Genomic DNA, 20,616 nt, shown 5'->3' with positions numbered 1-20,616 from the left:
GAGTCTTTGATGAGAATATCCCCTTGAGGCAGTGATTGAAAGGATACAATCTCTCTAGTGCCTGCTCTAGGCCAGGGTCATGAAGAAAAGGGAAGAGGAGACATGGTTCAAAATAATTGTACTCATTACCTGATAAATGTAACTGTAACCCCTCTGTATAGCAACACAACAATAACAAGAAAGAAAGAAAGAAAGAAAGAAAGAAAGAAAGAAAGAGAGAGAGAGAGAGAGAAAGAGAGAGAGAAAAAGAGAGAAAGAGAAAGAGAGAGGGGGAAGGAAGGAAGGAAGGAAGGAAGGAAGGAAGGAAGGAAGGAAGGAAGGAAGGAAGGAAGGAAGGAAGGAAGGAAAAGGAGGTAGGAAGGCTTCTCATTTTCCTGTAATGTCTGTTAACTAGCTCTGTATTGGAGTAGCAATTTTAGACAGAGCTCATGCTGTCCTTCTGGAACATCCTTTTAAGAGAGAAAGTTTAATTTTATGTCATAGAGCAAAAGCTCTCAAACCAATACCCCAATTCTACTAGTGGGTTAAAACCTACTACATAAAATGACATTGGGCAGATTGTTTAGCTTCTTAGCTTTATTTTAATTTCCATTGTTCCTTCTATTTCCTACCCTAACTTATTTCCTTCCTTCCTTCCTTCCTTCCTTCCTTCCTCTTTCTTTCTTTCTTTCTTTCTTTCTTTCTTTCTTTCTTTCTTTCTTTCTTTCTTTCTTTCTTTCTTTCTTTCTTTCTTTCTTTCTTTCTCTCTCTCTCTCTCTTCTTTCTTTCTGTCTTTCTCAGATTTCTCTGACCTTTTTCTCTCAGGATCTAAGAGTTTATGGAGAACTCCTTGAGTACTTAGTCCCAGAGCTCTGTGCAAATTTGAGATCAAAGTGGGATGAAATCTTAAAAATATCCCTTTGGTGTTGTAAAATTAATGTGGCATATATATACATATATACACATATATGTATATAGACATATACATATATATATATGCCACATTAATTTTATAGCACCAGAGATATGTGTGTGTGTGTATATGTCACATAAATGTGGCTTCCAGATGCTACACACACACACACACACACACACACACACACACACAAAAGCTCAGGGGCAGTGCTCAGGCCCTGAGTTCATGTTCCAGGACTGGCAAAAAAGGAATTTTAGGTAAAAGTTTGGGGGATATTTCATGGTTACAGAAACTATTTTATCTTTCAGACACAGAGTGTAAGTTCCACAAACAACGAGATAGTGAAGAGTCTCAACTAAAATATATAGATGAAATGAAACATCACACACAGGAAGAAGTAGCAAAATGGTATGAATTCTGGAGACTACCATAGATATTTTTTTTCTCAAATTTTTATTATCAAACTGACGTACAGAGAGGTTACAGTATCATACGTTGGGCATTGGATACATTTCTTGTACTGTTTGTTGAGATATTTTTAATATTAACCCATCTGCGTTGTTTACTCCTTTCAGTTTGAGGTATATTTTTATCTTCCTGGCATAAAACACTTTTCTGAAATGCTATTGCTAATTCTAATCTAATCGAATCTATCTATCTATCTTCAAATCACCATTGGCTTGGGTTACAGTAGGACACAAATACAGGTTCTTTTTTTTTAACACCCTAATCAGACACAATGAGGATTTCACAACTTTTTCTAGAACTTCCTACAAAATTCATACGGTCCATTCATCTGTGTTTATCCATCAACATAATCACACCTTGTAGTCTCCTTCAACAATCCTCATTACAAAGGAACTCATCACCAAACTCTAGTATCTGCTCTTACTCTTCTTAATTTTAGAAGCAGAAACAATAGAGAGTATAATTGGCTTCCACCTTCACTGCTCATATATATATATAGTGATTTATATACTATACTAATAATAGTATATTAGAAATCTTAACTGTTTATATATTTTCCTCACTAGTTTTTACATCATAAACTATTATCCTGTCATAAAACATGATCCTGCTATCCTTTATCACTAATAACTGTTATCACTTTGACATTCCCATGATTACTATCTCATTGTGTGATGCTCACCTTCACATCCTCTATCTTCAGAATCTCCATTTTGCACAAGCACACTAGGTCTTCTGAGGTAACTAGATAACACCATCTATTTACCTTAGAAATGTCTCTGATTTAGAATGTGTCTGTGTGGGGGGGGGAGGGTGTAAGTACTAGGGCTTGAACTCAGGAGCCTTGATCTACCTCTACTTTCTAGTTCATGGCAGACACTCCACCACTTGAGCCAACCATCGAATTTGATGTTTTGATATTTAATTGGAGTTGAAAGCTTGAAAATAGTCCTGCCTAAGCTGGTTTGCAACTGTGAAACTCCATGTCCTAGAATGTTAAATAGTGTGGCATTAGCCGCAGTACCATGCTAGATTAGCTAGAGTGTTTATCTTCTCGTTTCCCTATTGGATAAACATAAGCTTGCCGCTATCAATGGGTATTTGTCCAGGATCATAAAAACTCAGATAATAACTCCTATTTACTACTTCAATAACAATGGACATACTATTAAACGCTTTTCAGCATAAAAAATATAAAATGAATGATTATCTCTTAGTGATTCAAGTTTGTGAAGCCAGAATAACCTGTACTCCTAAACTGAATAAACAAATTTGTGTAAAAATGACATAAAAGACATTAGATTCCCATAAAAATGATTAAAATCTAAAATAAGACATAACCACATATAACACACACATCAAACACACACAGACAGACAGACACACACACATATACAATGATTAACTTAGATTTAATAAATGCATCCAAGTCATTTTACAAGCAAACATCACACAAATGAATTTGCTATATTACAATGGGAAAATAATTTCATGATTCAGATTAATAAAGACAATATTGTCCTAAATTTAATGTTGATAATATAAACTAGAATAAGAGAAATGGTGACTCTGATGAAGAAGCAGTTAGACATGTTAAATTGTAACCTCCTTATACAACCTTTTGAATTTCAAGAAAATTAATTTAATAGTCATACTAGGATATATAAAACTAAAAATAGAAGAGAATTTCTCTGGCATATTTATAAGAGGAAACTACAATGTTTATCAATCTGAATTATGGAATATTAAGACAATTTTTCCAGATACAAAAAAGAAGAAAATATTCACTACATTTGTCTTTAAAATGTGCTGAAATCCTTACTCACTATAACTAGGTAAGATAAAGGAGTACAAATCACAGTTTGGAAGAAAACAAATTTTGTTATTATTCACAAACAATATTAATAAGTAATTAGTAAATGCAAAATGCTTTTAAATCATGACAAGTCCAGTTACCAATTTTAAACATAAAAGGAATAAGCTAGCAACTGTAAACAGAAATTAACATTTAAAGCATGCTAATTACAACTGGCATAAAAATACAAAGAAGAAAACTATAAAATATGTGAGATATTTCTATTCTTAAAATGTCAAAGATTATTGACATGTAAAAATGTCGCATTTTGTCTCAGAGATACACTTCTTACAGATCAGCAGAAAATATTTTAAGAATGGACAATCACTCCAAATTGGTATATAAGGTCCAGATTTTATCAAAATGAAATACATCATACAAAGTTAATATAAAATCATAAATTCCCAGAGAGTTATAGACATTTGAAGTATTTGAACTATTGAGCTGATGCACATCCCCCATAATAAACTATCAAGTTACAGTAGTTAACATCAGTATTGGATGGTAGAAAAATCATTGTCCAATCAAACAAAATAGAAAGAATAGAATTATTCCCACACAGATACATTCACATGGTATGACCCAGGCTATCATGTAGGGAGAATTCTCTCTTTAATAAATAATTCTGAATGAAAGTCATAGACATATAAAATGCACCTTGATACCATCACCCATAAAAGTAACTCTAAACTGTATGAATATCCAGTTTTGGAAAATAACACATAAAGCTCACAAATATTACACAGAATAATAACATTGAATAACATTGATAATATTAGTTAAAATGCTAGCTAAAAAATGCCTTTATTCCAACTCCCAACATGGTCTTCAAATTGCCTACTCTGCAAGAGTGTAACCAAACCCAAGGAACATTATCCAACCATCCATCCATCTATCCATGCAGAGGACATGGTGTTGAGCTTGACCAGTAGAGGGTGCTGCAGAAACACTTGTAAGAGAAATTCTAGTATACTTCCTGTTTCTTCTTCCCTATGGAAAGGGGAGGCAATGTGGTGGATATTTACAGCACTCACACCATCATATTTCAGCAGTAGGCCTGTGGTTAGACTTTCTGAATCTTTCAGTGACTCTGTTAGCTATCTGCTTTCTGCAGGGAGGGTCTCTGGCTTATCAAAGTCCACACTGTGATCTCTTGCCTATCTCTCCTTCAAGAAGGTTCCAGCTGCTTCCTATCCATGTTGTTTCTCTGGCTGGTGCTTCCTTCTTCCTCATTCAGAAAGGGTGCTACATTGGTAGCCTTGGTTCAGGATTCCCCACAGGAAGATTTCTTTCTTGCTCAGGGTAACTGTGCAACTTTTGCTGACATTTGAGTAGCTAGAAACCATAGATTCTCCAAAGAAGTCTCAACTTCATGATCCTGAAAGGTCTTTCCTATTCCAATTTTGCTCCTTCCTTGAATATTCTCCCTCAGCTCTAGGGATCTATTTGTCTTCATCCCCCTTGAAAGTTGTTTTCCTGACCAAGTTAATAATCATATATGCTGGTATTCCGTGAACTCCATTCAACCCAGTGTGGTTGTCTTCTTATTGAACTTTAAATAACATAGTAGGCAGATATTTTTAAACACACTAACAATAGAACACGTTTTTACACTGTTTTCTGACAATCAAGCACACTGTGAAAAGAGTTCATGTAGACCAGAAAAGATTATAATACATCTTACATTCATATCTTAAAATATTATGTCCAACAGAAACTATGTATCTATGGTGACATTTCATAACGAAAGTTAATGTTATATATCATTAATAGTAATCATTCCACATGTTAACAGATGTGTACAGTTTCTCACACTCTCCATTTCTTTTATATACATTATATATGATTAAGTTTCCTAAAGATCATAGGTAAGCATGAAGCAATAGAGTCTACTACAATTTAGTCCCCCCAAAATCTGAATGACAGTACAGTTACAATCCACACAGCTTACTTATTTAGGAAGTCAAGAAATAGGAACTTAGGCATATAATCATGACCCAAGACATAAATCATTCACTTACCACATGGTAAGATAGCTAGCCTGTTCTTACAAGTGGGGAAAGGAGAGATTACAGGTTCGTTAAAACCTCCTGCCTCTGGTGAACTTGCGGAGAATTCCTAGGCGAATCTGCTTGGTCCTGACACTGTAGACGACTGGGTTCAGCACGGGGGGAAGAAGCAGGTAGATGTCAGCCATGAGGACATGGACAATGGGCGACAGGTGCTTCCCAAAGCGGTGGACCATGGACACCCCGATAACTGGCACAAAGAAGATGAGCACCACACAGACATGGGACACGCAGGTGTTGAGCGCCTTCAGCCGCTCTTCCCGGGAGGCGATCCCCAGCACGGCGCTCAGGATCAAAGCGTAAGACAGCAGTATGAAGACCGAGTCCACGCCCAGGGTGGCAAGGACCACACACAATCCGTAGACACTGTTGACCCTGGCGTTGGAACAGGAGAGCCTCAGGACATCCTGGTGCAAGCAGAAGGCGTGGGAGAGGGCGTTGACACGGCAGTAGTGATAGCGTCTGAGCAGCAACGGTGTGGGCAGCACCACGCCCATGCTTCGTAGTAAACAGAACAAACCGATCTTGCCAATGACACTGTTGGTAAGGATGGTGGCATAGTGCAGGGGCCGGCAGATGGCCACGAAACGGTCGAAGGCCATAGCCAGCAGCACTGAAGACTCTAGAAATGTGAACGTGTGGATGAAGAACAGCTGAGCATAGCAAGCGCTTGCCTTGATCTCTCGAGCGTCCAACCACAGCACAGAGAGCATGGTGGGCAGTGTGGACATGGACATGCCCAGGTCCGTCAGCGCCAGGATGGAAAGGAAGTAATACATGGGCTGATGGAGCGAGGACTCTACCCAAATGACAGAGAGGATGGTGACATTACCGATAAACGCTACGACATAGGCAACACAGAATGGGACCGACAGCCAAGAGTGAACATACTCCAATCCCGGGAAGCCTTTCAGGATAAATACGGGCTCCACAGCTTCACTCTTATTCCAGAGCACCATGGTGAAGAACGAGGCGAACAACGTAGATTACACTCTGATGGTCTTTATCCCTCCAAGTTATCTTGTGTGGGTACATACAAAGCAACCAGCTCAAAGTATATCATTCTTCTAACGTCCTACTTGAAGAACAAGAATCCTCTATGGTTCTTTAAGGAAGAATGATATAAAGGAATTCATGAACAGTAAAATAGAAAGAGAAGTGTAAAGCACATAAATATCATCATCTCTCAGTGAAGAGTTCTTAGATTTTCATTAGGGTCATTGAAAAACTCTAAGCAACACAAAAGGAGACAGAGGAAGGTTTACAATATATTGTAAAGGTAAACTTAAAGAAAAGTCAGAATGTATGCCAATGAAATTGCATAAACTTCTTGTCAGAAATTTTCTCTGGCCAATCAGTAGCTTCTTTGGGTATTTTCAGACATGACAATTGCAGGGAATCCCAATAATTCAGTGTAGTTTCCTTTCAAATTGATTCTTTTATTTAATAATGAAAACATTTAAGCAATGGAATATTTAATGCTTAAGTGGTGAAATAGGAATTCGCATATCCATGTCTGGTTTCTTACAGTTTCCCTGTCTAATCAAGCCTATTGACTCCCCTTAGGAAATTTTTAACACCTTATCCTTTGAAGTCCAAGCTGGCTGACTTGAAAGCCCTGTGCAGCTGTGGCTCCTCCTTCCTGGCAGACGCCAGTCTCTGACTCGAGAGAGTCTAGTGGAGGACTAAGAGCTAGCCCACTGGAAAGACATTGCAGAAGTGGCCATGAAACTCATGTCATTGAACTCTGAGTATCCAGCATTGGATGCCTTATTTCTCGATTGTATTTCATAAAAGGCTTTCATTTACTGATTTTTACATTTCTCATTTTTGACTCATTCTTATCTTCATTCTTTAGTGTTAAGGGTAAAACTCTTAAACTACACAATCTCTAACTCCAAAAAGAACTTGACTCGGACTCTGATAGCTGCAGAATGGAAGAAAATGTTAATCTAGCCTTTAAATGAATCAAGAAACATTTCTCAGAGGATTTCTTTTATCGTACTGTTTGCAGTTATTTCTTTTTCCTTTCTTTGTTTTTTTCCTTTGATTTCCTTTGATTACAGGGAATACTGTTTGTCACTGTTTTTTTTTTAATTTTTGTATCCTGTATCTTGTATATAAGTTTATCTGATTTGAGGAAGGAAAGAGGAATCACAGAAACAGTGGGACAAAGGGTGAACCAATGCAAAACTGATACTTACTAGACACTAATTAGAAATGAACTTTGCAGTTGGGGAAGAGAGGAATGGTAGAAGTGGGAGAAAATAAGAGAGGAAGCAATGCTGTTCAAAAAAATGTACTTATTACCTTACGTATATAACTGTAAGCCCTCTGTATATCACCTTTACAATAAATTTAAATTTAAAAATTCTCTCATTTTGTCCAAGATTATGTACCTCTCACCCTCTGGGTCAGACTCAGCTCTGATACTCTACTCCAGCTTCGAGTAGGCTAAACTGAGCTTTCACCTTCTTGCTTGAATAAAACAGTCCAGGTATTCATGGAATTCTACACCCACCAAGCAGAACTCTCACGAAAGGTGTTTACTTTGCTCTACTATGAAGCAAATGCTTCTTTTGAGTCTTCCCCATCTCCTAAAACCTCTAGCTGACAACATATTTATCTTTTTCCTTGCTCAAAAAGCTTTTTTTTCTGCTTCCAACTGTACAGCAGAGCTCATCAGAACAATCTAAGCATTAGTATTTGTATATTCATTATACACCCACATACACACACATATACCATACACACACATCAGACACACAAAAGCACACACATGCACACATCAGACAAATATAAGAAACCATAGCAAACATCCTGGCCACTATGGAAAAATTATTTATCTTGTGCTGGAAAATTTCTCTATATTTTCTCCTTAGTTGCAACTTTAATATAAATCACATTTTCCTTGATTTTCAGGTAAGTTTCCAGAAAAAAATAACAAATTGACATTGTTTACAATGTTTTGCTCCACAGTGATTCTCCTATGTGATTATTTTAATGTTTGGAAATTTTCAAATATAGGCCTCTCCATAGCTGAATAGATAGAAATGCGCCTATTTCGATTTTGCATTTCTTTTTATTGCATAAAATTAAAATCTACATCATGACATTTTGATAGATTTGTGTAAATAACTATTACAACCAATCAAATTACCTTCCATGAAAATCTTCCCTGTGTGAACATGTGTAATAATAATATTTGAGCTAATCTAATCTCTTAACACAAGATCACAATAGTTCAATAGCTATGTTCATATGAACACATAAGATGATGCTAAGCGAAATGAACTCCAAGTTATGGAAACAAGTGGTTTAACACTGTTGTTATTTTCAACATACCATGTGAAATTATGCCCTTTTTCTTTTGTATTTCTTTCTCATGGTTTTACCCCTGATGTCACTGGAACTTATTTTGATGCCCTTGATAGTGTATATACTTGTACTGGAACTAGGGAAGGGAAGGGAAGGGCAATTTCAAAATCAAGAGGCAAGGGATAAAAGGCCAAACCAATGCAACAGCAATACTTACAAAACTATATGGTGTAAACCAACTGTACAACTCACGGCGGGGATGGAAATGGGGAGAGAGGAAGATGGGGAGAAAATGAGGGAGGAGGTAACAAGTTAGATAAGAAATGTACTCACTGCCTTACATATGAAACTGTAACCCCTCTGTACATCACTTTGACAACTTTTTTGAAAAAGAACATCTAATCTTTAAAAAAAATCTTCAAACTATAGTACATTATTCACCATTGTCCTTAAGTGGGATATATATTAGATATCTAGTCTTATTCATCCTACATGGTTGCAAGTCCATCCAGTTTCTCTCCTTCCATCTATTTGCCTTTTTCTGGTAGCCAGAGTTTACCTCTGAATTTTTATACCTACTTTTCTTCTTTTTCTTTTTTTTTTTAAAGATATTTGTTTATTTGTTTTTTGTTTTTGTTGCTAGTCCTGGGGCGTGGACTCAGGGCCTGAGCACTGTCCCTGCCTTCTTTTCGCTCAAGGCTAGCATTCTACTTAAGCCACAGCACCACATCTGGCTTTTATTGATATATGTGGTGCTGAGGAATCAAACCCAGAGCTTCATGTATACAAGGCGAGCATTTTACCACTAGGCCATATTCCCAGCTCCTTTTCTTCTTTTCTTATCCTTTCCTCACTACTCTATCTGTCACAGCTTTCTCAGTCCCTTTATTGTTTTATTTTTTCTGTTCATTTTCTTCTAGAGATGTGTAGATCATTGACAATGAGATATTATTGTTCTTTGTTTAGTTTTAGCATAATTTAATCTCTAAGTATGAAAGAGAAATACAAGCTAGTGACTGAGGAAAATAATGAGGCATGAAAAGACCCAAGTCATATAATCACCTATTCCAAGTAATTAAGAAAATTCAAACAAAGAGAATGTGGTGGTGTTTTTTTTTTTTACTGTAGCCTCTATTATTGATGATCTTCCTGTATCACTTTCCTGTGGTTGTACCTACACTATCTCTGTATCTTATCTGAGTATATTTTTAGTAGATTATTAATCATCCCAACTACAAGCATCAAAAGCCATTTTCCACTGCCCATCATAGCTTACGATTATGCTTGGAGCAAAACAGAATAAGTCATGCATTTCAAAATTGTGCACAGAGAATTATACCACTTATATCAATTATGACCTCATTCATTGATTACATATAGCCCATCTAATAATTTTACTATTTAGTATTAGCTGTCACAAAAACTATGCTGAAATCTTCCCCACTATTGATGTATCATTTAAAAATTAAGTCTTCTGTGGAATGTGTGTGTTGGACAAGTGCATCACCTGGACTACTTAATGTATAAGCAATAACCCCTTTCCCAAATAATTCAAGGTCAGTTTTATGTTTGCTGACTAACCTTATTTCTCTTTCTGTTTCTATTTCTGTGACTTTCTCCTTTCTCCATTTTCATGTACTATCTGAGCACCCTTCCTCTGTCTTTCTGCTTCCCACTGCCTTTTCTTCTATTTGCTCTTTAACCAGATTTGTGTCTTTTCTGCACATAATGCTAATTTTTCAAGTTCTTTTCTTTCCTTTTTCCACCTTCCCACTTTTCTTGGTATTTATGCAGTTTCCACTCACCTGAGAAGAGTCCACCTGTACTGATGATAGATGCTGCAATTCTGGTTCTTCGTGGGCCTCGCTCCGGAGTTAATGGAAAGCCTCTGAGAAGTGACTCTTGAGTGCTTCCTCTGTGTGTGTAAATACTCCTCGTTCCTCCTGGGGTGGAATTAGGAACTCACTCGCTTCCAGATCTCCAGGGAGGAAAAGATTGCCTTAACCCCTAATCACAGCTGTGGGAGAGTGCATGACCTTAATACTGGAACGGAACAAAATGTATCATTCCTGCCTCCTGTGAGTCCCAGGACTTTCTTTGAAATACAAGCCTTTGCACTTCTCACATGAGCACAGGAAAGCAACTTCATGATCATTTCTCTAACCCAGAGCAATCCTGAAGCCAGTTTTAGTTAAAAGCATGATATAAAACCATGGTAATAAAGCACAGTGACAGGCAATTCTGTTAACATGTTAGCATTATGCCATTTCTCACTGAACGGTTAATTGCTGTGCACTTAAAGATCATTTATATGGAAAATGGGGTTAAGACTCCATACTAAGCACAATAAAGGCAACATCGCGATGTCCACGAGGGTATGATGTCTCAACACACTCTTATTTTATAAATTGTTATCCCTTTGCATTTATTTGTAAACTTCAGAATGTTTATCGATCTATAGCAAGATACAAACTGAGAGTTTTATTGAGAATGTTTTAAGGGAATTGAAATATCTACGACATCAGACATTTTGAAACCAAAACATGGTCTTTTTTTCAGTATGGAGTAAGAGAGGATGTGTGATAATTCCTTAGGTGAACACAGTGAGTTTGGAGCTGGCTTAACTTCTCTATTATAAGCACTAACTCCTTCCTTCCTCCTCCTTTTAAAGCACTTTTTTTTAAGGTTGGCAGGTTTATACTTGTTAAATTTTTTCTAGAGTTTTTACTTCAAGACTTATCATTGAGAATGGCCTGAAATTTTCTTCCATATTTGAAAAAAATATTTGTCACATTTTTCTCAAAGTCAAGTAGCATTAAAAGATAACTTAGAAAATATTCCCTCTTTAAACCAGAATATTTTATATATAGTTGATATGATTTCATTATGAAACAGATACTCAAGAGTAGTTTTAATTATGATTTTTATAGTTAACAAGTACACACAATTCAGTTTTTTGTCAGTTTTGAAACTACTTTAAAAGATACAGAAAAAGATTATTTTCATAAACATCTACAGGAATATTTCAATTTTCTATTTATTTCTTTTCCTATTTTGTAGTTTATATTTATCAAAGAATATGTTCTCTAGCCATAAATTTTGCTATTTACAGTGTAAAAGTTGAGTGGGTACCTTGCAGTAGCATTTAAAATACCTTCTTCTTCTACCACAAATGCTGGCTTTATGTGTGTTCCTCTTTTGTACCAACCAGTCCCACAACAGATTAAAGATTTTATTATTTTTATTTAAATGATCCACTGTCTAAGGTTGTATTCTCCAGAATCAAGTATGCAGATACAATAAGTCTAGACAGATAGATAAATGATAGACAGACAGATAATTAGATAGAAATACAATCAAGACAAGCAAATAAATATTATACACACACACACACAAACATATCACATATGTCAACTATGTAGTTGAGCCTACAGAACCCTACCTTCATTTTCCAAACACTTAACTAGCATGCAGAGGTCATGTTGATAAACTAAAAGGAAAATGTAATAGAGACGTCACAATAATTCTTGTCACTGATGTGTGATATTGTTTTAGAATTCATTTATTGGCTACAGGAATCTAGAAAGTTTCACAGACTTCTATTTGGTTTCACTGGAGAAGTTCTTTTTTTTTTTTTTTTACCAAAAGCAAGTGTACACTTTAATTTACATTATTAAAAAATCTTTCAGTCTTTACATTTGTATTTCTGCAAAGGAAAAACATGAGAATTTTGACAGAGATTGGACCAATGTTTGGATCACATTGGAAAATATGATGTCTTCCCTTAATGTAATTTTTTAAACTGGGAAAACATTTTTCAGCATTCCATACATGTAAGACAGAATATAAAAACAATATTACAAGAAAAATACAATACAGAAATACAGAAGGTTCTTGAGCTTTCACTGATGAAGTGGCTCTTTGCTGACAATGAAAAATTCTACACTCTGTTTAAAAACTGGAAGGGGAAAGAAGGAAGGAAGGGGAGAAGCTTCTAGGGGAGGTGAATATGATCAAAGTACATAAAAAGTCATAGTGAAGTTAGGCCATGGGTGGCCCATGACTGTAATCCTAGCTAAGCAGGAGGTTTAGATCTGAGGATCCTGGTTCAAAGCCAGTCCAGACAAACAAGACTGTGAGCCTCGAGTTCAAGCCTCACTGGAGAAGTTCTTGCTCATTAAACCAAGGGGAAATTATGAGGGTTTGAGTTTACCAAATACATCAATCCATTACATTACGCAGTCCAAGGACCAATGTCAATCTCTATCCTGTATCCATTATTCTTCCAAGTGCCTGACTTAGGGTTCATGCAATTGGTCATAATTCCTTTGGGGGAAGGCAGCAGAATAGTTCTCCTTAGCAGTGTCTAAGTACCATGGAATCCAATGACCATTTTATTTGGGACATGTTTCTTATCTCTAACCAATTGGTTCAGAGTCTGAAACTAACTCAGATCTGAAGTCCAGGCAAGCAAGAGCTTGAGAGTTTTAAAGGATCTTTGCTCACAATTTCACAGTATCCTTCTTTGGCTTATTTGGTGGCTTCAAGGTAAGCAGTATTACTATAGCTGCCTGATGTTTTTGTCCTGTGGAAAACCTAAAATACAGACATTTATTAGTTACTGCTAATAAAATAGTACTTTTACAGTTCTGTAGCTCAGTCCATTCAGATGCTAATCTTCCCCTTTATTATTATAATTGTGACCCTGTTCACATCAATAATTTCAGGGCTTTATCTTTCCTGTTGCTCTTAGTGAGAAATGAAATGAGCATCCTTTCCTAACAACACCTTGGGCTTGCTGAGGATTTGTCTCGTGTGCTGGACTCACTAGTACATTACTTGGGCTTCAGAAGTTAGTGGTTGCACCAGATCTGCCTAAGGCACATGATAGGACCCCACCTTGTTCTCCCTCTGAGCCTTGCCATACCTTTCACCACATCTGCAATTCTCCTGGATTTAACTATCTAGTTTGAAATTTATTAAATATCAGATAGTATACAACTATTAAACATTATTTGATTTAATATCAATCAGCTATTACTTAGTCATGTTGAAGTCAATTTAAATATAAGTGAATAATAATTGAATTCTATTGACTATTAAACATATCCATTAGTTTACTGTTTAAACCATTTTAATTACTTGGTTTCAATTATTTAATTATCTCAGAAAATGAAATGTGGCTACTTCTCCAGAAGAATCTCCAAGTAAAGTGAAAGAGGAATCCACTGGGATTGTGGGCAGGGAATGCCTCATTGGGAATGAAATACAAACAGCTAATCCATGAGCACCATGCTAGTCCGCCGAACTCAAGTTGAGTGGACACTAAGACCTGTGGGCTTTTTAGTTACACTGGGCAACAGCTGAAGGAGCTTTCATCCCTAGAGACCTTAGTTCTACTAAAGGGTTTCAGGGTAGAAGAACGTGAATCAGACTCTCAGAAGGCACGCATGCACCTAGCAATTGGGGCTGGGTGATTTCATCCTGAATTCATCCCTTTCAGACTTTGAAGTGCACATCAAGTTGTAGTTTGCTTGGTAAGTAGCTGAAAGCCCTAATGTTCCCATTGTGGATCTCATCAAACATGACATGGTGATATGTAGCATATTCTTGATACCCTGTTTTTCTTTTACCCTTGTGTTGCTCCCATCTGAGGATGTACTCACCATTAGCCTGCTTAGCAGAAAACTGGCTGTATTATTTAAATATTAATATATATAAACTCAATAAAAGCTTCATTGAAGTGGTTAATATATGCTAAACAAAAGACTGGAAATAACTTGGCAAAGTATTGCAGTTTAGGGAGAAAATTCGGTAGAGATTACATGGAGAAAATGGAAAGAGAAGCCATGTCTCTCCATGTTTGTCCAGGAAACATTCCTTGGGGTGGAGCAAACAGGGAGTGTGAGGAAATGAAGCCTGAACCGGTTGGGTTTAATACATACATCAGACAAAAGAAGGACTCCACGCGATAAAAGCCACACATTCTTAAATTATTTTATTTACCTTAACAATATTAGCATTCCACACACATTGAGCCCTCTGTCTCTATGGACGACAATCTGGAGCAACTCTACTTAACGTTAAACACAAAACAACCAAAACCTAAGTCTTCCACAATCCTGTTGAAGCACAGCCTCAATGGAGGCTGTTGTCATTCCGTTCAGATCCGTGTCACAAAGAAGACTAGGGAAGATCTGGATATGCTTTCTCACAGATAAGCATTCCATTGATGGCCGAGGCATTTAACACAAATATATAATGTTTAAGCTAGACAAGTAACAGAATAGCTTTCATCACAACTGAAGTATTCAGCCAAGTTTTCAGGACTGTAAGAACAGAATTCTTCAAAATATCAGCAAACAGAAACTCATACTGTTAAGAAATCACCCACCTGTTTGAAAAATATTGCCAAATGATGACGAGGTTGATGGTAAAATTAAAAAAAGTGCTATAGTATTTTATATACATTTGTTTCATCATTTCTTAATTTATAACAGCATATAATCTAATAATTTTCCACTAAATTGACTGTTTCTCAATGTGTGCTTTAATAAGTTATATATAGAAAACGGTGTCTAAGTTTTGAAGGCAAAATGTATTTAGCATATTATAGTAAGACAACTCAGATCTATCTCTCTCCAGTCTACAACAAACTTACATTAGTAATAGATATAAATACTAAATGGTAAAAGCATCACCATTGTTTTTTTTCGAGGTAACTTCTACATTGATGATAGATAAGGAAGGAGATAAATGATAGATAATAGATAGGATTTCGTGTAAAAACACATAATTGTGTCAAAGTGAGCCAAATACATGGGCCATGGTGCTCCAACTGTAAAGATCTTAATTTCTGACAGTTCCTCGCCTGAATGTTGCTTGCCATGATAGTGCTCTATGTCTGACAAGGGTCAAGGGGAAGATACTCAATGTGGGACGAGACGTTCATAGCCATCGTGGAGCTTGTTACCACACCACCTGTCTATACCGTATGTCAAGCTAGGTATTACAGCAGATGGGAAAAAGTGACCAAAGTGCACTCAGGTTTGCTTATGAGGAAAGATCCCTTAACCATTATTGAAAATAAATCCTAGTCAGTTAGCATATTCTGGGTATTACAAAGAACCATTGACAATGTCTAATCTGGCAGCATGAATTTAAAAAATATATCATCCAACTATCAAGAAAACGCCAACTGAATATGAGATTTCAAATAAGAGTTCAAAAAATTAATGTAACACTAAGGAAGTGGAGGAATGAGGAGGAATTGGTCGGTGCAATTTCAGGAAGGCAGAAGAAAAGATTTGTTCATATTGGTGCGTAGCATAGTGACTCTAGCTAATGAGATGATTTGTATATTCCAATGTCACATAAAAGAGGCATCTCATCTGGTTTGAATACAAATAATTTAAGAACATAAGGTAATGGATTTGTTCATATGACTAAAGCAATCCTTCCACATTGTGGAATATTTAAAAATAGTTTTTGTCACTGAGGATAAAAATACATTAAACCCAATATGGATGCATCGTAACAAAAATAATGAAAATTAATAGAATAATTAATAAGCACAAACTGAAATGCACAGCCTTTTAAAGTAATTCAGGAAGAAAAACATTCATTATCTTTATTCAAAAAGAATATATATATATAATCAAAATAAAACTCAATATTTTGGATGTATTTAAAACCAGACACAAATGAAATAATTAAGAAATAAGAAATGAATTAACAAATGCACTAAGACATACAACACACATGAATCAAACATTTTAAAAGGTAAATAATCTAACTAGATAGCTAGACTGAAGCTTTTCCCAGCTATATAAGCTGATTCAATATATAATATGGAAGACAACATGACTGACATATCTAGAAGTGAAGACATAAATGGCTGTTACCATTGGTGTATGTTGTATAAGAATAGTCTTTGACATTAGGTCAATTTTACATCCCCTCATAAGCATCATATATTGAAATATAGAATATCCGTGATACAGAGAATATCCTAGTTTCCTAGGTTACTATAAAAACAATTAAAACGTGCCAGGTGTTGCTAGCTCATACCTCTAATCCTAGTTATTCAAGAAGCTGAGATCTGAGGATTGTGCTTCAAAGCCAGCCAGAGGAGGAATTTCTTTAAGACTCTTACCTCAAATTAAGCAAATCAAGAAAGCAAGGAAACAAAAGAGAAGGAAGGAAGGAAGGAAGGAAGGGGAAGGAAGGAAGAAGGGAGGGGGGAAGGAGAGAGAAAGAGAGGGGGAGCAAGAAAGGAAAGGAGGAAGGGAAGAAAGAAGGAAGGGAGGGAGGGAGAGAGGGAGGGAGGGAGGGAGGGAGGGAGGGAGGGAGGGAGGGAGGGAGGGAGGGAGGGAGGGAGGGAGGGAGGGAGGGACCAAGAGAGAGAAAAGATGAAGGAAAGAAACCATTAAAAAATGTTTCCTGAAATATAGTTTTTCTGATTTTAACACTGCCTTATCAAGACATAGGTTATAATATTTACATTAAAAGGCAAATTGTCAGGTTTTCAACTGGAAAATAAACATTTTAATAATTATCTTAATTCTATAATAGTCCTTTTATTAAGCTAGTAAGAATAGATATCGATGGTGACCAATAATTTTATTTTTCTTTCAGTGTTTAATTTAGTTGGATTGTGATATGTACCTCTTTGGCTATCCATTTTTCTCCACTTAGATGCCTATCTAAGGTCTATGTCTATATCCCTTGATTTGACAAGAACAAAACGATATCAAGAGAATAAAGCCAGCCATTTGGGCCAGTCAGTTTGCACTAGGACAACTCACCTCTTCTGAGCCTTTCATCTGGTTTCCCGTCCATACCAGCATGTCCATCCTCAACAACTCCAGAAATGAAGTCTTCATGTTCTACTTGGTTGGCATCCCAGGGATGGAGGCTGCCCACATTTGGATCTCCATACCCGTATGTTTCAGGTACGTGGTGGCCATCTTGGGCAATTGTACCATCCTGTTTTTCATAAAAACAGAGCCCTCTTTGCATGAACCCATGTACTATTTCCTCTCCATGCTAGCTCTCTCTGACCTTGGACTGTCCCTTTCCTCTCTTCCCACAATGCTCAAGGTTTTCTTGTTCAATGCTCCAGAAATTTCCCTTAATGCTTGTTTTGCCCAAGAGTTTTTCATTCATGAATTCTCGGCTCTGGAGTCATCTGTACTTCTCATCATGTCTTTTGACCGGTTTATTGCCATCTGTAACCCTCTGATATACACCTCTCTCCTTACCAATGTCAGGGTCGCTCAGATTGTGTTTGCTTTTGCTCTCAAAAATGTTTTGTTGATCCTGCCTTTCCCTTTAACTCTAAAACATCTAAGATACTGCAAAAAGAACCTCCGGTCCCATTCCTACTGCCTCCATCAGGATGTCATGAAGCTGGCCTGTTCCGACAACAAAGTCAATGTTGTCTATGGTTTATTTGTGGCTCTCACGGGCATCCTAGATATAACATTTATTTTCGTATCCTACACAATGATTCTGAAAGCGGTGTTGAGCATAGCCTCCCAGAAGGAAAGGCTCAAGGTTCTCAACACCTGTGTCTCCCACATCTGCGCTGTGCTCATCTTCTATGTCCCTGTTCTCTCCCTTGCTGTTATCCACCGTTTTGCCAAAAACAGCTCTCCGTTAGTCAGGATCCTCATGGCTGATGTTTTCCTGATGGTGCCTCCTCTGATGAACCCCATCGTGTACTGTGTAAAGAGCCAACAGATAAGAAGTCTGGTCTTAGAGAAACTGTGCCAGAACAAAGCTCACCGGGATTCTTAATCTGTGAAAACCCAATCAGTAAGTGACAACCAGAACAATTAGAGTGATTCATTCAACAACCACGTTAGCTCCTTCTCCCTATCTGCTAGCATGTTTATAAGCATAGAAGAATCGCCCTTGTGAATCTATGGGTTTGATTTAGAATTCAGTTCCTGATGTAAACATAGAAGACATTCTAATTTTCCTAGATACAGACATAGATAGATAGAGTCCTTTAATCATAGAATGACCTTTTTTTCTACGCTTAAAGGAATATTCACTGTAGTAGTAGAGCACCCACAACAATCTACAGACCTCAGGGGACTCAGCTCATATTTTTAAAACAAGTATCTGAGACACAAAGATAAATTAATCTAGTTAGAATGGATTCTTTATCCAGCTAGGAATAGAGGAAGTAGGGCAGCTGCTTTACGGCCCCTTCATCTAACAGGTGGTCCCCAGCCACAGATCAGAGAAAATTAAACTCAAATTCTTCTCCACAAATACTTCTATAAAAATCAATACTTAGTCCCCATTGCCACATTTTTGTTGGAACATCATTTGGATAAAAGTTTAACGCAGACTAAGGCTGACAGATCATTATTTTACAATAAATGAATGAGTTTGTATTGCCATGTTATATTCATTCAGAATTAAAATTTTAAGTGGAATTTTATGTGATGTCTATTTACATGTGCCTGCACATTTATGTATACATGTTATGTAGATGTGATATTTTCTGCATCTAGATGGAATCACCAAATTAACTTAAGCCTCTTAAAGATATTCTGTTCAAAATGATTTTTCAATACATTAATGTCTAAATAAATATTACTGTAATATAAATGTAGAAACCAACTCAAATTTTAAAATAGGACTAGTTTGATATTGTACATTTCATTTGAATGTGGCATTCCTACTGAGTTGTCAGCTGTAATTATAATAGAGGCATGGATTTTTATTCTATTTTGTTTCCTAATAGAATAAGCTTATGTTCTATCAACTTTATATTCAAATTATATAAATTACTAAGAATGAATATATGAATACAGGTGCAGTATAACAACTTCAAATACACAAAGGGTAGTACCAAAGCAAACCCTGTGTTTTAAAGATTACACTTGTGTGGTAATTGTCCAATATGCATGTGAAGTAAAAATTGTTATAAAGAGCCAAGCACTGCTGGACACTCAGCAGGCTGAGATATGAGTATCTTGATTTAAAGACAATTGAAGCAGATAAATATCCCCAAGATTCTTATCTCCAGTTAACTTGCCAAAATCAGAAGCAGAGTTTTACATATATATATGTCAGGTGGCAGCGGACCATTCCTGAGCTAAAAGCTCACCTGAGGATGAGAGGCCTTCAGTATAAGCCTCAGTAACAGCACAAAACCAAACAAAAATTTGAAGGGACATTACTTGAGGTGATGGCTAACTTTGTTTAATGTTGTTTTATATATCATATGTGTCATAATTTTATTATATACTATAACAACCATCTGTATATGTGTCAATAAACTTTCCAAAGTATTTTACAACCCTATAGTTGTGTTAAATTAACTATAAGTGAACTACTACAATATTCATCAATAAGCATAAATTGAAGTTTATAGACTTTTATAGAATAGAAAGTATGTTTAAATCTATTAATAAATGCATTTTCACATATTTAAAATTGTACTATGTGGAATCCTATGATTGTAAAAATTGTGAAATTATGTAGTGAATAATTTATTATCCTACTTCAGAATCCTACTTATGACAGACAATACACAATTTTCTACCTTATGGTCTGCAAAAGAAAGTTTACTTGTAAATAAGAAATATAATCAACATATGTAGGTGAAACTAGTGAAAATCGTAAGAGAAAAACCCAAAAGTGGGCTAACAACATGGAAACAGTTTTTGGTAAGGTAACATGTGAGATAAGAAAGATGTGATTTTATTCAATGAAGAAATATCTAAATATATTTCAAAGGAGAATGTTTGGGTGTTCCAAAATAAGAATGTAAAAACTTTATATTGACATTTATGTATTTATTTTCTGATCTATTTATTTACATTCTCTTAAAGTAGTTGTACAAAGTAGTTACATTTCAACATGTAAGTTTGAGAGTATAATACATCTTGATCAAAATCACCTCTTTGATTATTCTCCCCCATCTGTTCCAACCCTACCCACCCCTCAATTTTCCTCGTTCCATTTTCACATATGAACATTGAGTGTGG

General features: G+C 36.2%; 2 protein-coding genes across 2 annotated transcripts; one reads left to right on the top strand and one right to left on the bottom strand.

Moving 5' to 3' along the window:
* Window positions 1-5,298: 5,298 nt before the first annotated feature.
* On the bottom strand, window positions 5,299-6,246 carry LOC125361889 (olfactory receptor 51L1). Its single transcript, XM_048360498.1, has one exon. The coding sequence runs from the start codon at window positions 6,244-6,246 to the stop codon at window positions 5,299-5,301; it is 948 nt and encodes a 315-aa protein (XP_048216455.1).
* Window positions 6,247-17,446: 11,200 nt separating this feature from the next.
* Window positions 17,447-18,406, top strand: LOC125362035 (olfactory receptor 51A4-like). The gene has a single exon (XM_048360690.1). The coding sequence runs from the start codon at window positions 17,453-17,455 to the stop codon at window positions 18,404-18,406; it is 954 nt and encodes a 317-aa protein (XP_048216647.1). The 5' UTR covers window positions 17,447-17,452.
* The last annotated feature ends 2,210 nt before the right edge of the window (window positions 18,407-20,616 follow it).

This window comes from Perognathus longimembris, chromosome 13 (genome assembly GCF_023159225.1).
Source record: "Perognathus longimembris pacificus isolate PPM17 chromosome 13, ASM2315922v1, whole genome shotgun sequence".
Classification (NCBI taxonomy): Eukaryota; Metazoa; Chordata; class Mammalia; order Rodentia; family Heteromyidae; genus Perognathus; species Perognathus longimembris.
This window is presented reverse-complemented; position numbering and strand designations above follow the sequence as displayed.

Excerpts from the sequence above, each read along its gene's own strand:
- LOC125361889 (XM_048360498.1), bottom strand. The coding sequence starts at position 6,246 with ATGGTGCTCTGGAATAAGAGTGAAGCTGTGGAGCCCGTATTTATCCTG.
- LOC125362035 (XM_048360690.1), top strand. The coding sequence starts at position 17,453 with ATGTCCATCCTCAACAACTCCAGAAATGAAGTCTTCATGTTCTACTTG.